The sequence below is a fragment of the Pteronotus mesoamericanus genome, unplaced genomic scaffold (genome assembly GCF_021234165.1).
Source record: "Pteronotus mesoamericanus isolate MK-2021 breed Mesoamerican mustached bat unplaced genomic scaffold, CSHL_Meso_final contig_56, whole genome shotgun sequence".
NCBI classification, from domain to species: Eukaryota; Metazoa; Chordata; class Mammalia; order Chiroptera; family Mormoopidae; genus Pteronotus; species Pteronotus mesoamericanus.
In genome coordinates this window covers 12,669,610-12,689,264 of record NW_026555201.1, presented here as the reverse complement: position 1 = coordinate 12,689,264, position 19,655 = coordinate 12,669,610, and the positions used below count along the sequence as shown (strand labels likewise).

Below are 19,655 nucleotides of genomic sequence, written 5' to 3'. Positions count from 1 at the left end.
GCGGGGTCAGTGACTCGATTGGGTGAGCATGTGTACCGTGTGGCTGTCATATTGAAAATGACTGATCAAGTAGAGCAATGAATCTGCATCAAATTTTGCGTTAAGCTTGATCATTCCTCTGTGGAAACTATTTAAGTGATGCAGGGGGTTGGAGCTATAGGCAGCTGGTGACGGGCAGCTTCATCATGACAATGCGACTGTTCACGCGTCACATCTTGTGCAGCATTTTTGGCGAAACATCGAATCACTCAGCTCCCTACAGCCCAGGTTAGGCGCCCTGTGACTCCTGTCTTTTCCCAAAACTAAAATTACCTTTGAAAGGGAAGAGATTTCAGACCACCAATGAGATTCAGGAAAATACGATGGGGCAACTGATGGCGATTGGGAGAACTGTGTGAGGTCCCAAGGTGCCTACTTTGAAGGGGACTGAGGCCTCATTGTTCTATGTACAATGTGTCTTGTATCTTGTTCAATAAATGTCTTTTTCATATTACATGGTTGGATACCCCAAAATAAAAAACAAAATACCTACATACACTTCCTCAAAGGAACACAGATGATGAAAATAGCTATGCAGACAATTACATTAGAGTAATACGACTTTATCCAAGTTATGTATAAAACAAGACACAAGGAATAAAGGACTTATGTCACTTTGGTATGTTAAAGCAGCAATTTTCAAACTGTGCGCTGCAGATTTTTTTTAAACATGCAATACCTATTTAGTGAGAGGCACTGACCATTTTCCCCTTTGGTTATCAAATTAAAAAATTATGCCAACCAACCCAACAGCTATCTGGTATCAATGAATCAAGATTATACCTATTTTTTTGGTCAGATCAGCTAAAAGATATTTTTTAGTGTGCCGCAGAATTTTAGTAGTTAATTTAGGTGTGCCATGAGATGAAAAAGGTTCAAGATCGCTGTGTTGAAGGTGTCACAGAGATGGAGTGTCAGAGCAAAGACCTAAAAGATAACAAGGAGTTTACCAGGCTAAGGGAAAGGCAATCTGCAAAGATTTGGTGGTTAAGAAGAGTATGAAAATATGAAGTTCAAGGGAATGGGAAGAGAGAGAGGTGAGTTTGAAATATTATCTAAACAAACTGAAAATTAATCTGATGCTAGGCACTTACCTGTTTTCTTGACATCAAACACAGATTTTTAAAGTTTTTGAGCACAAACTTTAAAAGCCCAGGCAGTAAACTGAAGCTGGTAAGTTGAATTTAGAGTCAACTCTTCTAAAAGGGCATAAGGAAAAGAGTGTGGAACTGGAAGGGCAGGAATAAAGTCTTTTTTTTCTAGTGGCCTTGAGGACAGGATCCTGTCTGATTCATCCTGGTTTGCTCAGTGTCTCTTAGTGAATGTTAAAATGGTGTGTTTTGAATTAAAGTATTAAACAATAATAATCAGAAAAAATTTAAAAAATCACTTTTAATTAAAATAATGCTTTGATAATCATATCTACAAATAAATCCTTTCATTAACCTCAAAGTATTGTCAGGAAGGCAGAATTTTTACAGCTCTTCATATATCTGGTTTAGATTACATAACCAGTATTTAAAACAGTGCAAATAAACTATAATGGATATTTAAATACAAGCTGAGCAACAAAAATGATAATTCTTTCAGGCTTTATGTATCTTTATTTTATGAACAGCTTGCTTCAATTTAGGGGGAACTTCTATATAAGTATCTCAAGGGGTTAAGTTAGGAGGAGGACTTCCATAGAAATGTTCATGTACATTTTTTTTGAAAATAATAGGCATGATAGTAATGTCCTTGGAAAGGTTTTTAATATCAACAGACTCAATACATTTTTTGTGAATACAGTATTATAAAACCATTAATTTTAGAAAGTTTCCAACTTTCTAAATACCAAAAGAATCCCATATTCTGGCATAAAGTTGAACCATTTTCTATGTATTATACCCAAATTAAAATTTACCCGTATTCTAACATTGAGAAATGAGATAAAACACCAATGTTATAAAGTCTACCTAGAAAAGATTAACAGTGACTTTATAGACTATCTTTACTATATATATATATATAATTTTTTATTTTAGTTTTTTGGGACACATGACTTGTCCTATTTTAGTAACATGATTTATATATTTAACAGAGGGTTATAATGTGGTGGGCAGAATAGATTCAGAGGCTGAAGACCGATGTTCCATCTAGGACTTCCTGGACAAACTAGCATTCTATCCCTTGTGTCAGTGTGCACACAGTAAACATCTGAATGAATAAATTGCATCAACACAGATTTCTTCAGCTGTAAATTGGAGATGCCACTTACCACACATAGTATTTGTAAAGAACAAGTATGAAAACTAATGACTGCCATAGTGCTTTGTTAACTTCAAGACTCTGGGCTAAAAATATTTTTAAAGATCCAAGTTAGTAGGGTTTGTTATTCTGTAAAAATATCAAATGTCAAATAAACTCCAGTACTTGGTTTTAATGTACTACTCTATTTAGTTATATTTTTCTGTTAACAAAGATACTATTAACAAGAAATTTGTTCAGTGTTCATTTTAAAGAGGAAAAATGTCTAACAACTCATAAAAAAAAACACTATGTAATCCAGGTCACTATCAGTGTCCTTTTACTTCCTTTGGTTGTCATAAGAAATCTGTTTATTTCAAAACAAAAGTATTTCATTATAAAAAGGTCTGAAGTTTACGTGCTCACTGAATTCCAATTCAAAACCATTTACCAAAGTACTTCACATGTCTTTTATAGCATTTACCATATTGTATGAAAAATGTTTTTTTCCCTTGAGACTTTGAATAACTTAAAGGTAGAAAATCGAGTCAGAATCATCTTTTTATCAAGTAACTAGGCTTTGGCTGGTTCTTTGTAGAGGCCAGTGCCCAGAAGACATATAATGAATGAACAGAGGATGTGTATAGTGTCCAGAAGAAGACAAAGAACTAATCTAATTTTGATTAGTTTTATAGTGTATGGTCAAAGTGGTAAGAAGTTTATCAACAAACTAAAAACAGAATTTTAAAATTCCTATTTTCTATGAATGAGACTAGTTTTAAGGTAGACAGGTGTTTGTTAATGAAAGAATTTGATGCAGGGAGAGTTTGGAGCATGTTATCAGGAGAGTAACATGAAAATGACAGGGAATAAAAACAAAAATTTTTAGTTAAAAATTACGTAGGTTTACTGAGTACTAGTTTATTCAGTGGTCTCAAATAAGAATGAAGATTAAGTAACTGCCAAAAGCTTGTTTTCATAATGTTCAAAAAATCAAAATTTTTGTGATTTTTAAAATGTCATATTAAGATACCAAGACATTGTAGATGGGAATCAGCCTATGTTAATTGGTGTTTTGTTCTGTATTGGAGAGGAGTGGTGAACCACTCTGAGAGTTTGTATTTGGAAAACATAGTTTATGTTTAAATGATTATTTGCCTAACTCATTGATATAAAGTAGATATGGTCAGTGTTTGCTGATGATTAAGGCTATGTGTTGATAAAAAGACATTTGAAACTATATTAGAAAAAAAAATGCAATGACATTTCCAAGGAGCTTACATGTAATATTTAAGATAAAATGAGTAACAAGGTTTACACCACAGGGTGGGGCAAAAGTAAATTTACTTTTCATATGGAAAAATAATACAATAATAAATAATACAAGAATAAACTGTTTCACGTATTCACAACTGTGAACCTACTTTTGCCGCACCCTGTATACAAAAAAGGATTTTCATAAATATTTGTTGTAAGTGCCTTATGATAGTTAAAGCATAATTTTCCTACTTTTGCCTTTGTGAAATCTAGTTGCTTGGGGGCATTTCTTATTAAAAGAGGTGCTATTAATGTAAAAAAAAAACTGTTGCTAGGATCCAAGCAAAACAGCAATCTAAACAGTTGGCAAAAAAAAATTTTTTTTAAATCATCAAGTAGCATTTACCTTATAGGAAAGATTTATAACAATTCATGATTAGGTGTATGTTACTTTCATATGGTGATGTCAGAACGCTTGAATCAGGATTGAATAACATTATACATTAATAAATTTTCCATGACTTGATCAAAGCTATATGAATGAAAATGTTCTTATTAAACATTTATCTGGTGAAGTAAGGCAAACTCTTTAATTGTTCAAGTGGCAGCTATTAAGAATAGTTCTGACATTCTATTTTGTAAAATAATTAGCACTTGCATAGCTTTATTCACAGACACACATTTTTGTAGAGAACTATATTTTATTTCCCTCATGCAGTACAGTCATTCTATTTGGCTCTTACTAAGAAAGGAGATAAAAAAGCAAGCTGATGTGTAAGATAAATTGATCCCATTTTAAGTTGTAAGTTGTAAAGCTGTAACATGGTTAAGTACTGTTGTATAATTAAATTCTACTGTAGGTTTATGGGGAAAAAAAGCTTAAAAGTTTAGTATCAACATACGTGAAGGCAGAGGGAACTTCCTAACATGGAACTTAGAACATTTGCTTATTAATGTAACAATTTTGAAATTAAGAATGTATTGTTTTTATTGTGAGTAAAATAGTATACAGTTATCTTTTTGTTTAATTAAGGTAAAAACTAGATCCCAACCTCTGCATTAATTTCACAACATATTTTCTTAGAAGGTGAATATAATAAGTTACCAGTTTTTACTACCTTGGCTGACTCAAGGGTACTTCCTATTCAAAAATATTTTCAAAATATTTTCCAATCCATTTTAAAAGATAATACTCTTAAAAAGGGAGGTCATGATTAGCTCACTGTCACCATTAAAAAAATACAGAAAGTTGAAATAAAAGAACTTGCCCTGTATCTCAGGCTTTTCTTTTCCTATAAAGTTTCCAAATCATAATGCCAATAATAATTTAATTAATACAAAACCCAGCAGTTTTAAAGTCATATTTAATGTTGGTTAACTCCTACTTAGCGTCTTATTTATAATGTAATATTCCAACTTTGGTACACAGAAACATTTTTTTTCTAATGTAAGTAAAACACATTACTTGTCATAGACTGTTCTTTAAAAGTTGTTTAAGAGGACAAAAACACAGCACACCTTGAAAAATCTCTAGCAAAATTTTTAAGTATATGTATTTCATGTAAGGCACTTCCATGCTTTTTCAAATGTTTCATGTTTTTCCTTCTTTTTATAATCAAGTCTTCGTAAGTTATACAGTAATAATGCTACTTCAAGTAAAACTTTATTAAATACCCAATTTTGGCATAATTTCCTTAAATATCTTTACCTTTGAATAGGATAAAGGATGGTCATCAAGATCTATGCCAGCTAATCTTAACCGAAAGTACTCTTGATCTGTTTTAGATTTAGAGAGTTGTTACCGTTTTATCTTGTTCTTGTTCAAGAATCTTGAAATCCTCCAAAGGAAGACTGCTTAAGGCAGTTGGCAAAATGTGTTCGGATGTGCCCTTAGGCAATATGTTATTTGCTTCTAGATTCTTCACCAAGCATGTGGCTTTGATCCATCTTCGAGTTGCTCTACGTTCTTTTTGTAGGCAAGTTTTCATTTTCCTTCTTAAATTTGCTATTTCTTTTTCCAGTTTAATTATCCTTTTTTTTGCCTCCATAGGATTCCTAAAGGCATAACTGTGTTCAAGCAGCACTTGTTGACTACTAATGTTTGATTTTAAATTAGATGGTCCGGTTGGAATACAGCTGTTGTTTTTCTTCAAAAGATTCCGTGACTTGAGTTTCTAGGCCAAATAAAATGAAAGGGTTGAACATAAATTATGGAACATCACAGTAAGTAAATTTTGTCCAGGCTTGTATAACAGTGTATAAACTGCTCTTTTAAAAAGGTGAAGGGATTAGCTAAAGAACACGTATGCATGACCCATGGACATGGACAGTGGTGTGGGCAGGGGCTGGGTGGAGGGGAACGAAGGGGAAAAACAGTGACAGCTGTAATAGCATAAACAAGAAAATATAACAAATTAAAAAAAATAAAAACTGATTTTAAAAGATAGAAAACATCTATGTAACCATGGATTCAGGTTTCTCAACTGGCTGAATCAACTCCATCCACCTATTTCTTTTTGTTTTTCCTCTACAGATACACAAAAATTGGTTTGGAAATAGACAGTGGATTTCCAAGGTCTCTTCCAAAATACTATGATTCTATGGAGACTTTAAATATCCTTTGCAATTTTCTAAGGCCAATATCATGTATTTAGACATTTGGCTTCTCTATGACACTAATTTAATCTTTTTTAGGTAAATACTATTTTCTCAATTGATTGGTCAGACCCAGAGGCCTACTTAATAAAAATATATTTCCAAGTATCAAGCTCCTGAATAGATTTCCTTATTAACTGTTCAGTTACAGCTTCTATTCAGGGATATAAAATGTGGGCAGAAATTTTTGCCCAAATGAGAAACTTGAGAACTGTCTTTTTTATTACTTTCATTCAGTTAGTCATCAAGTCCTATTAACTCTACATCCTAAATATCTCTATCATGAATCATCTTCTCTCTAGCATTCTTAATGCTACTTACTGCCCACATCAGGCCTATAACATATCTAGCTTAAATGCTACAAACTTCTTTATTGATTTCTACCTCATTTTGATCCTCATTAATCCATATTCTGCCACCAGAATAATTTTTCTGCCAGATTTGATGTTTCTACACTGGCTGAATTCCTCTTTGCCTCCCCATTATCTAAAGAAAAAAAAAATCTTTACATGGCATATTATACCATTTAGGATTTCAACCTATTCTGCCATTCATGATCTTGATTTATACTCTAGCAATACTAAACCACTTCCCAGATTGTTCATAACCTCCTAATTCCCAGATTGTTCATAACCTCCTAATTTCATGTCTTTTGTTCATTCAACAAACATTACTGAAACACACAGGAATTTATTTATGAATACTTTGGGACACAATGGTGAACAAGTTAAACAAATACGGTTTCTGTCCTCATAAAACCTGTAATTGGTATTCCCTCTGTCTAGGGGAATTGGTAAGGACTATTTTTTTGATCTTTATATCCTCACCACCTGACTTAGATTCTGACATAATGTAAAGTTCAGTTAATACTTGCGGAATGAATAAGTGATCAAAATGTTAAAAGTAAGGAATACTTCAAATTCAATTAATATTTGAGTGTGTACTATATACCTGGCACTATTTGAGTTGCTGAGGATTCAGAAGTGAGAAAGTTTTTGCTTTTCTGGAGCTTTCTAATATCTGTGATAACTACTTTACCAAAATCTCCTCTTCTGCTCAGATATTAATTCATGTACACTTACAAATTGTCACAAATAAGCAATTTTTCCTCTTTCTGAGAAAAAGCAGCCTGTCCTCCTTTTCAAAGTTAAACTCTCTATTTTTGTTCATTCTACCCTTTTTTCAGTGATCCTGTCTTTCTCAGTCAGCTTTTTCCTCTCTGATCAGATCTACCTTAACTACATAAAATATTGTTTTACTGCATTCTTCTGTACCTTAATTCTTTTCTTCCTGTGATCTATCACTTGGTAACATTTCATTATTTCCCACTCACCCCTCAACTCATCAGCTTTTGGTTCTGTGTTAGGCCAAGGACCCTCTGCTAATTTCAGAAATCCAGTATGAGCCCACCCAAAACACCCAAGCTCTATGAAGTTTACTGTTATGCCTTCTCTTAGAACTTATATTCTTTAGTATAACTCTGGTATTCTTTGGGTATAGAGTTCTTAAAGAACTTAGCACATGTTTTGTATGTCACCTTAAAATCAGAGCAGAGTGCTGCTAGATGTTTCATTACTCATTTGTCAGGTTTACAAATGGCTCAGTTATTATGAATTATTAATTGGTAGCACTGTAAAATTCCAGTTTAGGAAAAACAATTTGGACCAGAGAAAGAATACTGGAGTCAAGAGACTTGAGCTCTAATTCTAGCCTGCACCTTTACTGTACAATAGGAAATTCTGCAACTCTTTTGAGGTCTATGATCATATATGAATTTCAATATATTCTGAATTGTTCCATTTTATAAATAAAAAGGAACAGCTTCTAAAAATGGGGTAAAAAAAAAATAGTAGTATTACCTACCATAGACTTTATATGGGTACAAAAATCAAAAATGGTTGGAACAGCATCCATTTTAAGTCGTCGAGTTTGTCCTGTTAGGTCAAAACAAGAGGCTTCAAAGTGCTTTGAACAAAGAAAAGTGTGTTTTCCTGGCACAAAATTTTTGCGCCTGGTTAGGCGAACCCATTCTTTTCTTCTTTTAGGATCCAAAGGAAACCTTAAAAAAAAAAAAAGAAAAAAAAGGCAACTCAAATTCCAACTATTGACACTTCTGTTTGCACATAAATGGTTAAAAACTTTAAGTGTGATGACTTAAAGTGTCTACAATTTACACACGAATTTAAATTCCCAATATTCTGAATTCTGGAACCAATTCATGCTAATTTGTATAAATTGTAAAAAAAAAAAAATGACTTAAGTGGTTTGATTTTTCAGGGCTTTGAAAAATGATCTTTCGTTTCTACTCTAGTCCTTAACATGGGCAGTAAAAATTCACAAGACTAAACTGATGTAGGCCAGGGCTAGGTGACTCAGTTGGTTAGAATGTCATCCCGATATGCTGAAGTTGTGGGTTTGATCCCGAGTCAGGGCACATACAAGAATCAACCAATGAATGCATAAATAAGTGGAATAACAAATGGATGTTTCTCGCTCTCTAAAATCAAATTTAAAAAAGCTTATGTAAAACCTTATAAGCAGGAACAGCTTCACAATGCATAGATCTGCTGCTGATACACATGGTTAAGACAAATCAGTTTACCTACAGATTAAATTTTATCAAGGAAAGCCTAAATAGTTTCCGGTGTTCCTACCTCCATGTTCCTTCATTATGACACCAACCACACTGTTTTGTAATTTTTCCATTTTAATGAATTTCCAGTGAAATAAAAATAGATTATAAGTTTCTTGAGGACAGGAATCTGTATCTATTAATCTACTTTTAACCGAACTGTCCTGGCAAATAGTAAGGAATCAACAAATATTTGCTTACTTAAAATGAGATAATATATAACTCACTGTATTGCATTCATGTAGTTAAGCAGCATAGATTTTTTAAAAAAATGACCTCTTAGGCTATGTAGTATAGTAGAAACCAATTATAAAAAGTAAAATGCTGCTGCTAGGCCCAGCAGGAGTGTTCTTTCATATTTATTTTAAATATAAAATATGCTAATATGTACCCCATTAGGAAAGGGACAAATGTAAGGCACTATCAAAAAAATTTTGTGGTTTCTGTGTTGACTACCTTGAAAACATAGGAATCAACGTTCGCATCTAACAACTTTTGAGTTCAACTTTTCTTTAGTTTGACTACCTTACCTTTACATATTAATTATGAACTGGGTAGTGTTAAAAAAGAACGATTCATGTTAGAAGATCATGTGGCTCAGAAGCCCCAAATGAAGCTTCACTTTGGCTTTATCAGATATCTGGTTTGCTCAAATTACCAGCAGTGAGGTGCAAAGAGATGAAAGCCTGGATTTACTGGTTAATATTCTCCAGTCTCCTGTCCCTAGCCCCTCAACCCCAAACATACCCTCATCTGAAGACATTAACATCTGTAGAACACTCTACAGTTCATGTATTCATATGTGTAAACATTTCAGGTTTTCTATTTCATTTGAAACCTCCGATCAAGAATTTATCTATTCTTACCCCTCACCTTTCAGTAAAACATATTCTCATTTCAAAGGGAATGTCTGAAATGAGAATACATGTCCAATATTTAATGGTTTGGAAATATTTCCTGTGCCCTAAGCTAAAAAAATCAAGCTTTTGTTTATAAATCTTAACGGGTTCTTATGAATTTCATCTTTTTGAGGCTTTAATAAAGACTCAGAATAAGTACTATCATTGGATTATCATTTGTAAAAGATTCTTAGAAATGACCACCTTTCAGATATTTAACCTTTTCTTGGCTGTTTAAACTACTTCCCTAATTATGAAACCAGTGCCTCATCTTGAACCTTCACTTGAACAAATTTTATTTCCTTCTTTTAAGACTTAATTTAGGAATCCCATCTTCCTAAAGAAATTTTTCATGATCAGAAAACTAGGTTGGATGTTCCTATGTGATTTGGAATTAACATCACTGTAGTTTAATTGCTTGCCTTTCTATCTCCACCACTGGATCTTAAGTTTCTCTTGGTTAGGAACTTTTTTCACTACTTTATCCTATCAAGGAACTTTTATGGGTGAATCAATGAATAAATAAACTAATGGGGTTAGCTTAGAATTACTAAATAATCTTTAGTTATCTGGGTTTTTAAATATGAGAATAAGAATAATCAACAATTTTATATTTGATTTTGGATAATGCTTTTAAACAGCATCAAACAATCATGCTTTTTTTTTTCCTTAATATATTCAAAGGCTGATAGAGCCCATAGTTCAATTTAAGTAATATTTAAATATTTTAAAAATAATGTAGTAGTAAGTTTTGTCTACATCATAATAGAACCAGGCTTCCAGAAACATTAAATGTTTGGGGGAAAAAACTCAGTATTTTAAACAATGCTATTTCCCTTGGGTCTTTAATAAATGGCTGAATGCCTCTTATATTCCAAGCATTGTCCTAGGCACTTGTCCCAAGCACTGAACACCTAGTGGTAAACAAAACTGACCTACTTTTATGGTATTTACCATCTTATTAAGGGTATTCTGTAATGGGGAAGACAGAGAATCGAACAGCTTAATGCAGCAGAAGAGTGACTGAGAACACTTTCTCTGGAGTCCAACCAGTGTCAACCCTGGTTCCTTTACATCATAACTAGGTAACTTTGGGCAAGTTATGGTATGGTTTTAGGCCTTAATTTTATCATCTACTGTATAATCGTACCATCTATAACGCTATCTAGTGTGGTTCCAGGAGTTGAATGAGACAATGAAACTAAATGCTTAGCCCAGTGCACAATAATATGGTGAATACTAAATAAATACTATTTGTTATTATAAGAATATTTACAAGTGTCATGAATGTTATAAAAGGTAAAACACAAGGTCAAATAAAAACCACAAAACTTGAAGTGCTGATCTAGTCAGAGGCTCTGATAGAAGGAATTAGCTAGCAGATTTAGGGTGGGAATAGTGAAGAGCGTTATGACATAAAATGATGCCAGAGAGCATTCTAAGAATTTTGAACTTTTCCCAAAATGGAATTGTTAAGCCATTAAAAGGCCTAATTTAGAAAGCACATTGTGAACAGAAAATGTTTTAACCGGCTGTTAAACATAACCATTATTAAAAATTATGTAAACTTGCAATAAATTAAAAACAAAGGTAATACATATTACCTTTGTACCTAGCACAAAGTTGCCTTTCCTAATTTATTATTATTTATATTTCTAAAACTATTCATACCTGTTATAGCTATAGGATGTAATATAGAATAGTGTGGTACCACACACTTCCTGCCAACTTTATCATCAGTGATGTCATGTCCGTAGCTTGAAGCCAGCCAGGGTAGGACTATTTATATCATAGAATTTGGGCAAATATTATGAATCAGGTTGTTCTCCCCTCCCTGGAGTTGTTAAACATTTAGCAACGTATCACTGATTACTGAAGAGAGGTTAGAAATACAAGAATGGAAGCAGTGAACCTGTTAAGAGGCCCTTGTTATAATCCAATCAAGAGGGAATGGTGAAAAGTCAAGGAAGGATTACCTCCCAGTTTCTGGGTAGATGTTTTCACTTACTGAAAAAGGAACTGAAGAAGGACCAGGGAAACAGACACTTGGTCTGTAGGTCTGAAACTCATGAGAGATATGAACTCATCACTGATTCAGGAGGCATCAACAAGTAAATGTTACCTGAGACTAAGGTACAGTTTGAAATCTTTTTTAATAAGAGAGGGAAGACCTAGATCAGGTGTAGAAGAGAGGGGCTGGTAGAGGCCACAATAGTAAGTGAAAATCACAAAATTAGTGTCAATTGAAAAGTAGAGTATTTTGAGGAAAGTGATCACATGCCATGAAAAAGGAATGTAGGAGTGACAGCTCATGTTAGCAAGAGCAGTTTCAGAAGATTATTGGCAAGAACTAGTCTGGATTGGGTTGAGTAAGAGATAAGAAAAATGGAGCCCTGGCTAGTGTGGCTCAGTAGACTGAGTGCCAGCCTGAGAACCAAAAGCTTGCTGGTTCGATTCCTAGTCAGGGCACATGCTGGGTGTGTGGGCCAGGTCCCCATATGGGGGCATGTGAGAGGCGACTGAAAGATGTATCTCTTGCACATCGATGTTCACTCCTTCTCTTCCCTTCTCTCTAAAAATAAATAAATAAAAATCTTTAAAAATATATAAAAAAAGAAAGAAAAATAGAGATACTTTAGGCTACATAAGTTGTACATGAGAATACAGAAATCTATTGTCTTAGGAAAAGTTAGTTAATATTTTTGTATTTATAAAATATAAAGGTATTTTTGTTATAAATAATGTTGCTTTATAACCTAAGTTTTTGCATTACACATGAAAATGTTAATTCCATTGGTGGCACATGTTCAAATATGGAAAGGAAGTATGCATGCTACCGCACCACTGTCCATCTTTTAAACAGGTGACTTAAACATTACTGGTGTCTTGGCTCTTCCCTTTCCCTCATCTTCCAAATCAAATGATCAAACACAGTAGTTTCTCCTCAAGCATTTCTCAGACCTGTCCACTTCTTTCCATCCCTACTGTTAGTACCACTCTAGTCTAGGCCACTGGGTCGACTCTCCCTTTTTTATGACAGGCTCCTGTTTTTACTCTATCAACTCTCACCTCTTCTGCTCTAGTGCTGGTTGTGCCAGCATAGAACATTGTGTAGTTCAGTTGACACTGTAGCAGAATTTCCCTGTGAAAGAGATAGCAGGCAAATGAACATTCTTTAATAAGCTTCGTTCTCATCAAATTCATCTTTTGATGATGCTTCACCAGCATTTTCAGTAACACTATTCTCCACACTTCAGCCAGAGGACCTTTTTAACATGCACATTTAATAATGACATTCTTTTAAAATCTCCTTGACTTCTTAAGTACTAACTGGATAAAACAAAATCCTTATGGTGCAAAGAGGGCCAAATCTACGCCATTATTTGGTCTCGTCTGAAATTCTGCATCCTTCGAGAAGTGCTCTTTGACTTTACAAGGCTGAGTCAGGTCTCCCTGAATGTCTTTTCTGTGGCACTTAACTGTATTTATGTTTGTCTTTCTTTCTCATTACACTCTAAACTCCAGGAATATAAGAATTTTCTGGATCCCTAGCATGATGTCAGGCAAGTAAGAACTTGGTACACATTTGATGGATAAATGAATAAACCACTACATTTGCATGAAGTAGTTGGAAACAGAAACATCACAAAGATTTTTTTTTAAAGTGTCAACCTTTAATAAGGGGTACATTTAGTTATTATGAGGTAAGAGAAAGGACAAGGATATAATTTTCTACATTTTAAGATTGTATTAAGTTGTGAGGTATATAAAATCAAAATTGTTTGCACTTTATCTTTTTTAATGCTTCTTTTCGTCAGCCACATTGCAAGCACTTGCAAGGAAGGTAAACATTTACTTAGTGTATTTTATGTAGTGTTAAAAGTGCTTTCCATAGTTCTGATTTAAGAGAACTAAATAATTTTTATTGCTCTTCTAGCAAAAAAAGGGGGGGGGAAGCAACAAGATTCTTCTTAGTACTATTCTAGTAAGAATAGAAAGCTTATCTTTTGCATTTTCACTAACATTGCTCAATTCTATGATTATCATCAACGATGAGTAAATCCCTCCGCAGAGTTTCTTGTCAATTTAGCTAGAAATAATAATTTTCCTGACTTTACGGTAACACAGTAGTCTTTTAAAGTGACCGCCGACGTTCAAAGAAGACTTCTTATGGCTTCTTTAATGTCAAGACCAGTCTAATACATAGGAGTAAAAGAACAGAAAATTAAGGTATCCTCCTGTTACTTTTAAAAGGTACAATCACCGTACAGAATTTGATTTTACAAAGTGAGTAAATCTTCCCCGAAGGGAGAGAAAAATTAGATTTGAGAAACACATAAAGAGAAAATAGAATGCTTCGCTACTACCACGTAGGTAGTTAGTATTAGCAGAATTCTACTGTTCCCTCTATACAAGCAATACTCAATCTAGCAGCTCGCGTTTCCGTCTCATCCCCCACTCCCTGCCCAGGTTACCTGTGGAAGCTGATGTTAATATGCTTGTTGTAGGTAGTAGCACAGCCCGCGGCGGCGCAATTGGTCGGCATTTCACTTTCCCCCACATTCGGCGGTGTCCTAAGCCTGTTCTGAGGCGCTCTCTGCTATACTTCCTTCGGGCAAACTGGGCAAGGGAGGCAGGGGAAAGGCCCAACGAGCTGAGTCTTGGGAACGGGGTAGAAAGAAGGGGTATATGTGTCTGTTGGAGGACAGGGGTTAACCTTCCCTTTCTTTTTATTAATATGGCCGACCTAAACCAGCAGATCCGTCAGTCCTAGAGCTCCACTAGCCTTCCTTTGCCTTCACCAACATGGCGGGCCAACCCGATCCCTTCCTGGCCTCTAAAAGGGAGTGGGACTACTCCGTCTCTTTAGCAGCCATCCTCGGAGCAATTAGAAAAGAAGAGGTATCACTCCCTCTCCGACTCCCCATTATTAAGATACTCTCTCGAGGTGGAGATTAAGAAAAGGCCCTCCCACCCCACCACGCACCCAGATATTCCAATCCCTAGTCTCAGGAGGCGTGAGTTGTAGACTTGAAGGACAAACCCGACGAGAGGAAAAAAACCCTACAAGCATCACTGAGAATCACGTTGTCTTTGTAATTATCGCGGTAACTGAGAGTCTTGTTTCCTGCGTGTCGCAGGAAGTGACGTCACGGGCAAAGCCACTTCCAGAGTCCATTTCTCGCGAGGCGGAAGAGCCCCGTTAGCGTTGGAGCAAGGGGGCGCTAGGGTAGGGAACTGGGTTGCGACGGTCCGGCGAGGAAGAGCTGGGGTGCCGGGAAGTTGAGGAGCAGAGCCCGCTAGGTGTCCGAGTAGGGTAACGCCGCACCTACCGGGTCTGTTAGAAAAGAAAGGAACCGAGGAGGAAGGCAATTGTCGGGCGCTTCCCCGGACGGAGGGCTAAGGTTGTGTGGAAGGCGCTGGTCCCGGGATGGCGACCGCAGATCCTCCGGCCCCGGCCTCCAGTGGTTTCTCGCCTAAGGAAGAAGGAGAGCTGGAAGATGGGGAGATCAGCGATGACGATAACAACAGCCAGATACGGAGCCGGAGCAGCAGCAGCAGCAGTGGCTGCGGGCTGTTACCATATCCGCGGCGAAGGCCTCCTCACCCGGCCCGGGGCGGTGGATCCGGCGGAGGCGGTGGCTCCTCGTCGTCGTCGTCCTCTTCTCAGCAGCAGCTGAGGAATTTCTCACGCTCGCGGCACGCGTCGGAGCGGGGCCACCTCAGGGGACATAGCAGCTACCGACCCAAAGAGCCGTTCCGGTCTCACCAGCCCTCCGTGCGGATGCCTTCGAGTTCACTGTCCGAAAGCAGCCCCCGGCCGTCCTTCTGGGAACGGAGCCACCTCGCCTTGGACCGTTTCCGCTTTCGAGGCAGGCCATATCGGGGTGGGAGTCGCTGGAGTCGGGGGCGTGGAGGGGGTGAGCGAGGAGGCAAGCCGGGGGGCAGACCACCTCTGGGAGGAGGAGCGGGATCCGGATTCAACAACAGTCAGAGCTGGCGTGAGCCCTCTCCACCTCGGAAGAGTTGTATCCTTAACGTGGCGGTCGGCCCTGGGTGTGTCAGTCAAGTTCCCTTTAACGTCATTACTAAGTCTGTGAGATGAGTAACTTTCCCGAACCACCAGAGCCGCTTATTTGTTACTGTGTCAGTATACTTAAAGTAAGTTGTTCTTCGGTAATTCCCATGTGTCACGCTGTAGTGTATTTAAAAATTGCTTTATTGGGTGCACTGCTTTTTAACGTTACCCTATCATTGTTTGGGACTACGCTAATGAATCTTAAAGAGTTTAAAATCAGATTCCTAATAGTATACCAGAAGCCCAAATTTTATTAGCATTTGTTTTTGCTGGTACAGAAGCTTTGTATGTGAGGTTAACTTGGACTATTAGAGAAAACATGGTCATAAAGTATTTGGGCAAAACTGTCCTTTTAACATAATACACTTTGACATTGTAAATCACGAAGTTTCATTAATCACAATGCTACCGTTTTTATTTGTGATTTTATTTTTACCCTTTATTTATTACATACCAGTGCTTTTTAAAGTGTGTGTGGAGGGGAAGACCGTGTGTTATCTTCACCAGCTCTGTTAATTCATAGGTTTTAAATTCAGATATTTTCTAAGGAAACTTTCCTTCCTTAACTTCTCTGTTTCTTACATTCACTTTTTGGGCATTTCATAACTCTTGGTGCTGACACATGTGGGTCAGAGAGTAAAGGATAAACTTAACAGCATTTTAACTGAATATTGAAAGCCACGGAGGTGTATGGGAGGGTGGAGCTTGTGGGGTTGAGAAGGAAAATACGAAAAAAATCCCTGATTTTTGTTCCTTCTAAACTTATTCTTAGTTATCTTTAATATTCCTGAGTTTATTTAAAATGTATACCAAGAATTGAATTACCTGAAGTTTTGTTATTTTGACTTGGGTTAGCAGAACTGTGTCTTGACTTGATCTATGATAACTACATAAAAGTAGTTTACTAAGCACTTTTATTACTACTTGTAATTTCCATGGTATAATGATCTTTTAATATATTTATTATGCATGAAACTTATATGTTGTAATGATATTTGGAGGACACTCAACATTATTTTTATAGAATGCTTAGAGCCATATGGTATTTTTCAGATGTCAAGTTATAAAGGGGGTGAGAAATGTTAGGTTTAGGTAAGAAGTAGCAGCTTCCGGTGCTGTTGCTTTGTAAAAACTCATTTCTGCAACCAAAAATTGGGTTAGGAGCATTCCAGGATTGTTTTAGAGAAAATGCAGGTATTTAAGTGACAGAGGATGTTCTTTTAATAAAGTTAGAAAATCTCTTCCCAAGGTATTTTTTTACCAAGGATTTGTTCATTGTCAATTCTGAATCTAAAAAACAGGAAGGTATTTAAGCACATGTACATTTTTTAAGAATAGAAAAGATGAAACTTGTAATTGGTGTTGGAGAGACAAACAAATGAATAATTTAATGTAAAAAGCTTAAATTGAAGTATGTAAAGTATTATGGGAGCTCAAAATTTTTTCTTAAATTATTCTGTATGAGTGAAGTGGTTGATGAGTGGGTTTGTCTACCTCCTTCCTTTGCTTTCCTTCTGTCCATTCAATACCAATTTGGCCTCTGCCATAGACCTTTATTAATCATTAAGTTCATACATTTTATTAGTAAACAGGCACACGATGGTGTGAAGAAAAAGTACAGGAAGATATCCAGTCTGATTTTTGTAGTAACTTAATCAGAAATGAGCTGTGTTGCTGTTTTTCTTTTCACAGATGCTGCATTTGAGAAAAGGCTGCTTGTTTTGATCCTCTGCTCATTGCTTTTTTCATGAAGTATTGTTAATGCCTCATAGAGTAGGTATTCTTGATAAGAATTTGTAAAGGAAAGCATAGTTTCCAGCCACTTTGTATAACGTGAGCAAACAAAATTTGTAATATGAAATTTTATTAATACAAAGTCTTTTAAGACCAAGATTGTACTCAGCTTAATTCATATTTCCATTGTTGATTATAATAATGATATCTTAATCTTACAAATATTGTATTAAGGAAGAATAAGGGTTTTTTTTGTGGCTCATTTCCATAATCCAGAAGTGAAATAGCATGAATACAGGTGGTTGGTGGGGTTTTTTTTTTTTTTTTTTTAGCTTCCTCTGTAATGATTTAGGTATGCTAGCTGTAGTTGAAAAGAAATAAAACAAATCAAATTGTATTGCAGTACTTACATCCATTTTTAAAAGCTTTATTGTGAAAGTTTTTTTTTATTGATTTTAGAGAAAGAGAGAAAGAAATCGATTTGTTATTCCATTTATTAATGCATTCATTGGTTGCTTGTATATGCTCTGGCGGGGCTCAAACCTATAACCTTGGTGCATTGAGACAATGCTTTAACCCACTGAGCAACCTGGTCGGGCCATTCTCATTCATTTTTAATTTTTCTTAGTGATACACACTTTGTCAGTCAATCTTAGTATTTGTCTCCTTTGGATGACTACTACTATAAACTTTCAGTTCTGATGAGAGCTAAAATATTAGGCAATTGTCTTTCATCAGTAAAAAATCATTCTGTTCTCACCCGCAGTTGTAAAGATTGACAGGAAGTTCTTTTTTTAAACCAGGTTTCAGTTAGAAATTGCATTCTGACTAGTTTAAAATTAAATCCTTTAAGTGTTTTGTTTCTAGCTATTCTGTATAAACAGAAGTAGATTTCATTTAGCCTTGAAGATTAGTCAAAGTTAGAACTTAATTACTTTTTCTCATTTTTCTGTCCTTTAGTAATTTTTTAAGTAAATTGAATCTTGTCTCTACAAATGCTTCCAAGGTTATGTTATTTTTTAAAAAAAATTCTGGGTTCTTGCCTTTAGATAGCTCCATTGAAAAGTGAAATGTAAATGCAGATAATTACAGGATTTATGTGCAAACAATATGTAATAGTGTAGTGGAGGAGCAAATAATTCTCTGGCTTCACATAAGAGGTGACACTTGAATTGGGGTCAGTTTGAAGAACAGAAAAACTTAGACTCAAAACTATTAATAAATTGTGATGAACAGGAAAATGGTGAGATTGGCAAAAGGAAGTACAGGTCAAACCATTAGGCATTATACATATGCCATTTTAAGGATTTTGGACTCTGTTTGGTGAGATACAAAAAAAGGGATGAAGTCTAACCTGATTTATAGTCTAGATTAGGCTAGCAGGAGTATAGGGGATGACTTGAGTGGGAGAACTCTAAATGTCTATTACCAGAACAAGCCTCTTATAGTACATAAAACTACGGGACTGTATTAGAATGCTCAAAATAAAAAGAGAAAGTGGCTAAATAGACTACACTGGAGAGCACTATTATTGCAGAAGTTGGAGAGAAAAAGAGTTATGAAGACCTGAAGGGGGAAAACAAAGGTAGGGTAACAAGTGAAGAGGGGAGTTGTGGAAGCCAAGAGAGAAGTGGTGCAATGTCCAGTGCTGCAGAGATGTCAGGTAAAAAGTGTTTCAAACCATGGTGAATAAACTCAGCCAGCAGAAATCAGATTCCTTGTGGCTGAAGAGTAAGACAGGTAATGAGAAACTAGTGTTCTTTCAAGAAACTTGGCTCTGAAGAGGAGAGATCAGAAACCAAAGATGTACCAAAAACAGTTTTGCTAGAACTATTCAGATTTTCAGTTGTAATGCTTGTTTAATTTCTAAAATATTTGGTAGTGATTCCAATTCTTGAATTGGTCAGTAGGGAAGTTTAAAATCTTTGCAAGTTGCTTGTTCTACAATTTATTAAACAGAAGAAACATTTGGTAACTGTAATGCTATATTTTAACCAATTCAAATGATCTCTATTAAAACCATGTAAACTACTTGTCTTTTCTCTTGTTAGTTTGTAGGCTGGGCAAGTGAGGTGTAACAATTCCTATGTATAAATTGTTTTGAATAAAAATTGTAGTTTGGAAGTTTGTA

General features: G+C 35.7%; 2 protein-coding genes across 3 annotated transcripts in view; one reads left to right on the top strand and one right to left on the bottom strand.

The window, feature by feature from the left end:
• Positions 1–1,701: 1,701 nt before the first annotated feature.
• Positions 1,702–14,737, bottom strand: THAP2 (THAP domain containing 2). 2 transcript variants are annotated; one of them, XM_054580114.1, is made up of 4 exons: positions 14,187–14,265; positions 12,781–12,853; positions 8,044–8,239; positions 1,702–5,699 (listed from the first exon to the last, which is right to left on the bottom strand). In XM_054580114.1, the coding sequence occupies exons 2-4, from the start codon at positions 12,810–12,812 to the stop codon at positions 5,313–5,315; spliced, it is 615 nt and encodes a 204-aa protein (XP_054436089.1). In that variant the 5' UTR covers positions 12,813–12,853; positions 14,187–14,265; the 3' UTR covers positions 1,702–5,312. The 2 variants fall into 2 exon arrangements, with proteins under 2 accessions (XP_054436089.1, XP_054436088.1); XM_054580113.1 differs by lacking the exon at positions 12,781–12,853 and having other exon boundaries at positions 14,187–14,737.
• A 151-nt stretch (positions 14,738–14,888) lies between these two features.
• ZFC3H1 (zinc finger C3H1-type containing) overlaps positions 14,889–19,655 on the top strand; it is a 53,665-nt gene continuing 48,898 nt past the window's right edge. Inside the window, exon 1 of the mRNA XM_054580111.1 lies at positions 14,889–15,740. Within this exon, the coding sequence (XP_054436086.1) occupies positions 15,143–15,740 (598 nt within the window). The 5' untranslated portion in view covers positions 14,889–15,142. The remainder of the gene's footprint in view (positions 15,741–19,655) is intronic.

Excerpts from the sequence above, each read along its gene's own strand:
- THAP2 (XM_054580113.1), bottom strand. The coding sequence starts at position 14,257 with ATGCCGACCAATTGCGCCGCCGCGGGCTGTGCTACTACCTACAACAAG. Across the intron at positions 8,240-14,186 it reads ATTAACATCAGCTTCCACAG|GTTTCCTTTGGATCCTAAAA; the intron begins GTAACCTGGGCA and ends TTTTTTTTTAAG. Across the intron at positions 5,700-8,043 it reads GTACCCATATAAAGTCTATG|AAACTCAAGTCACGGAATCT; the intron begins GTAGGTAATACT and ends TATTTGGCCTAG.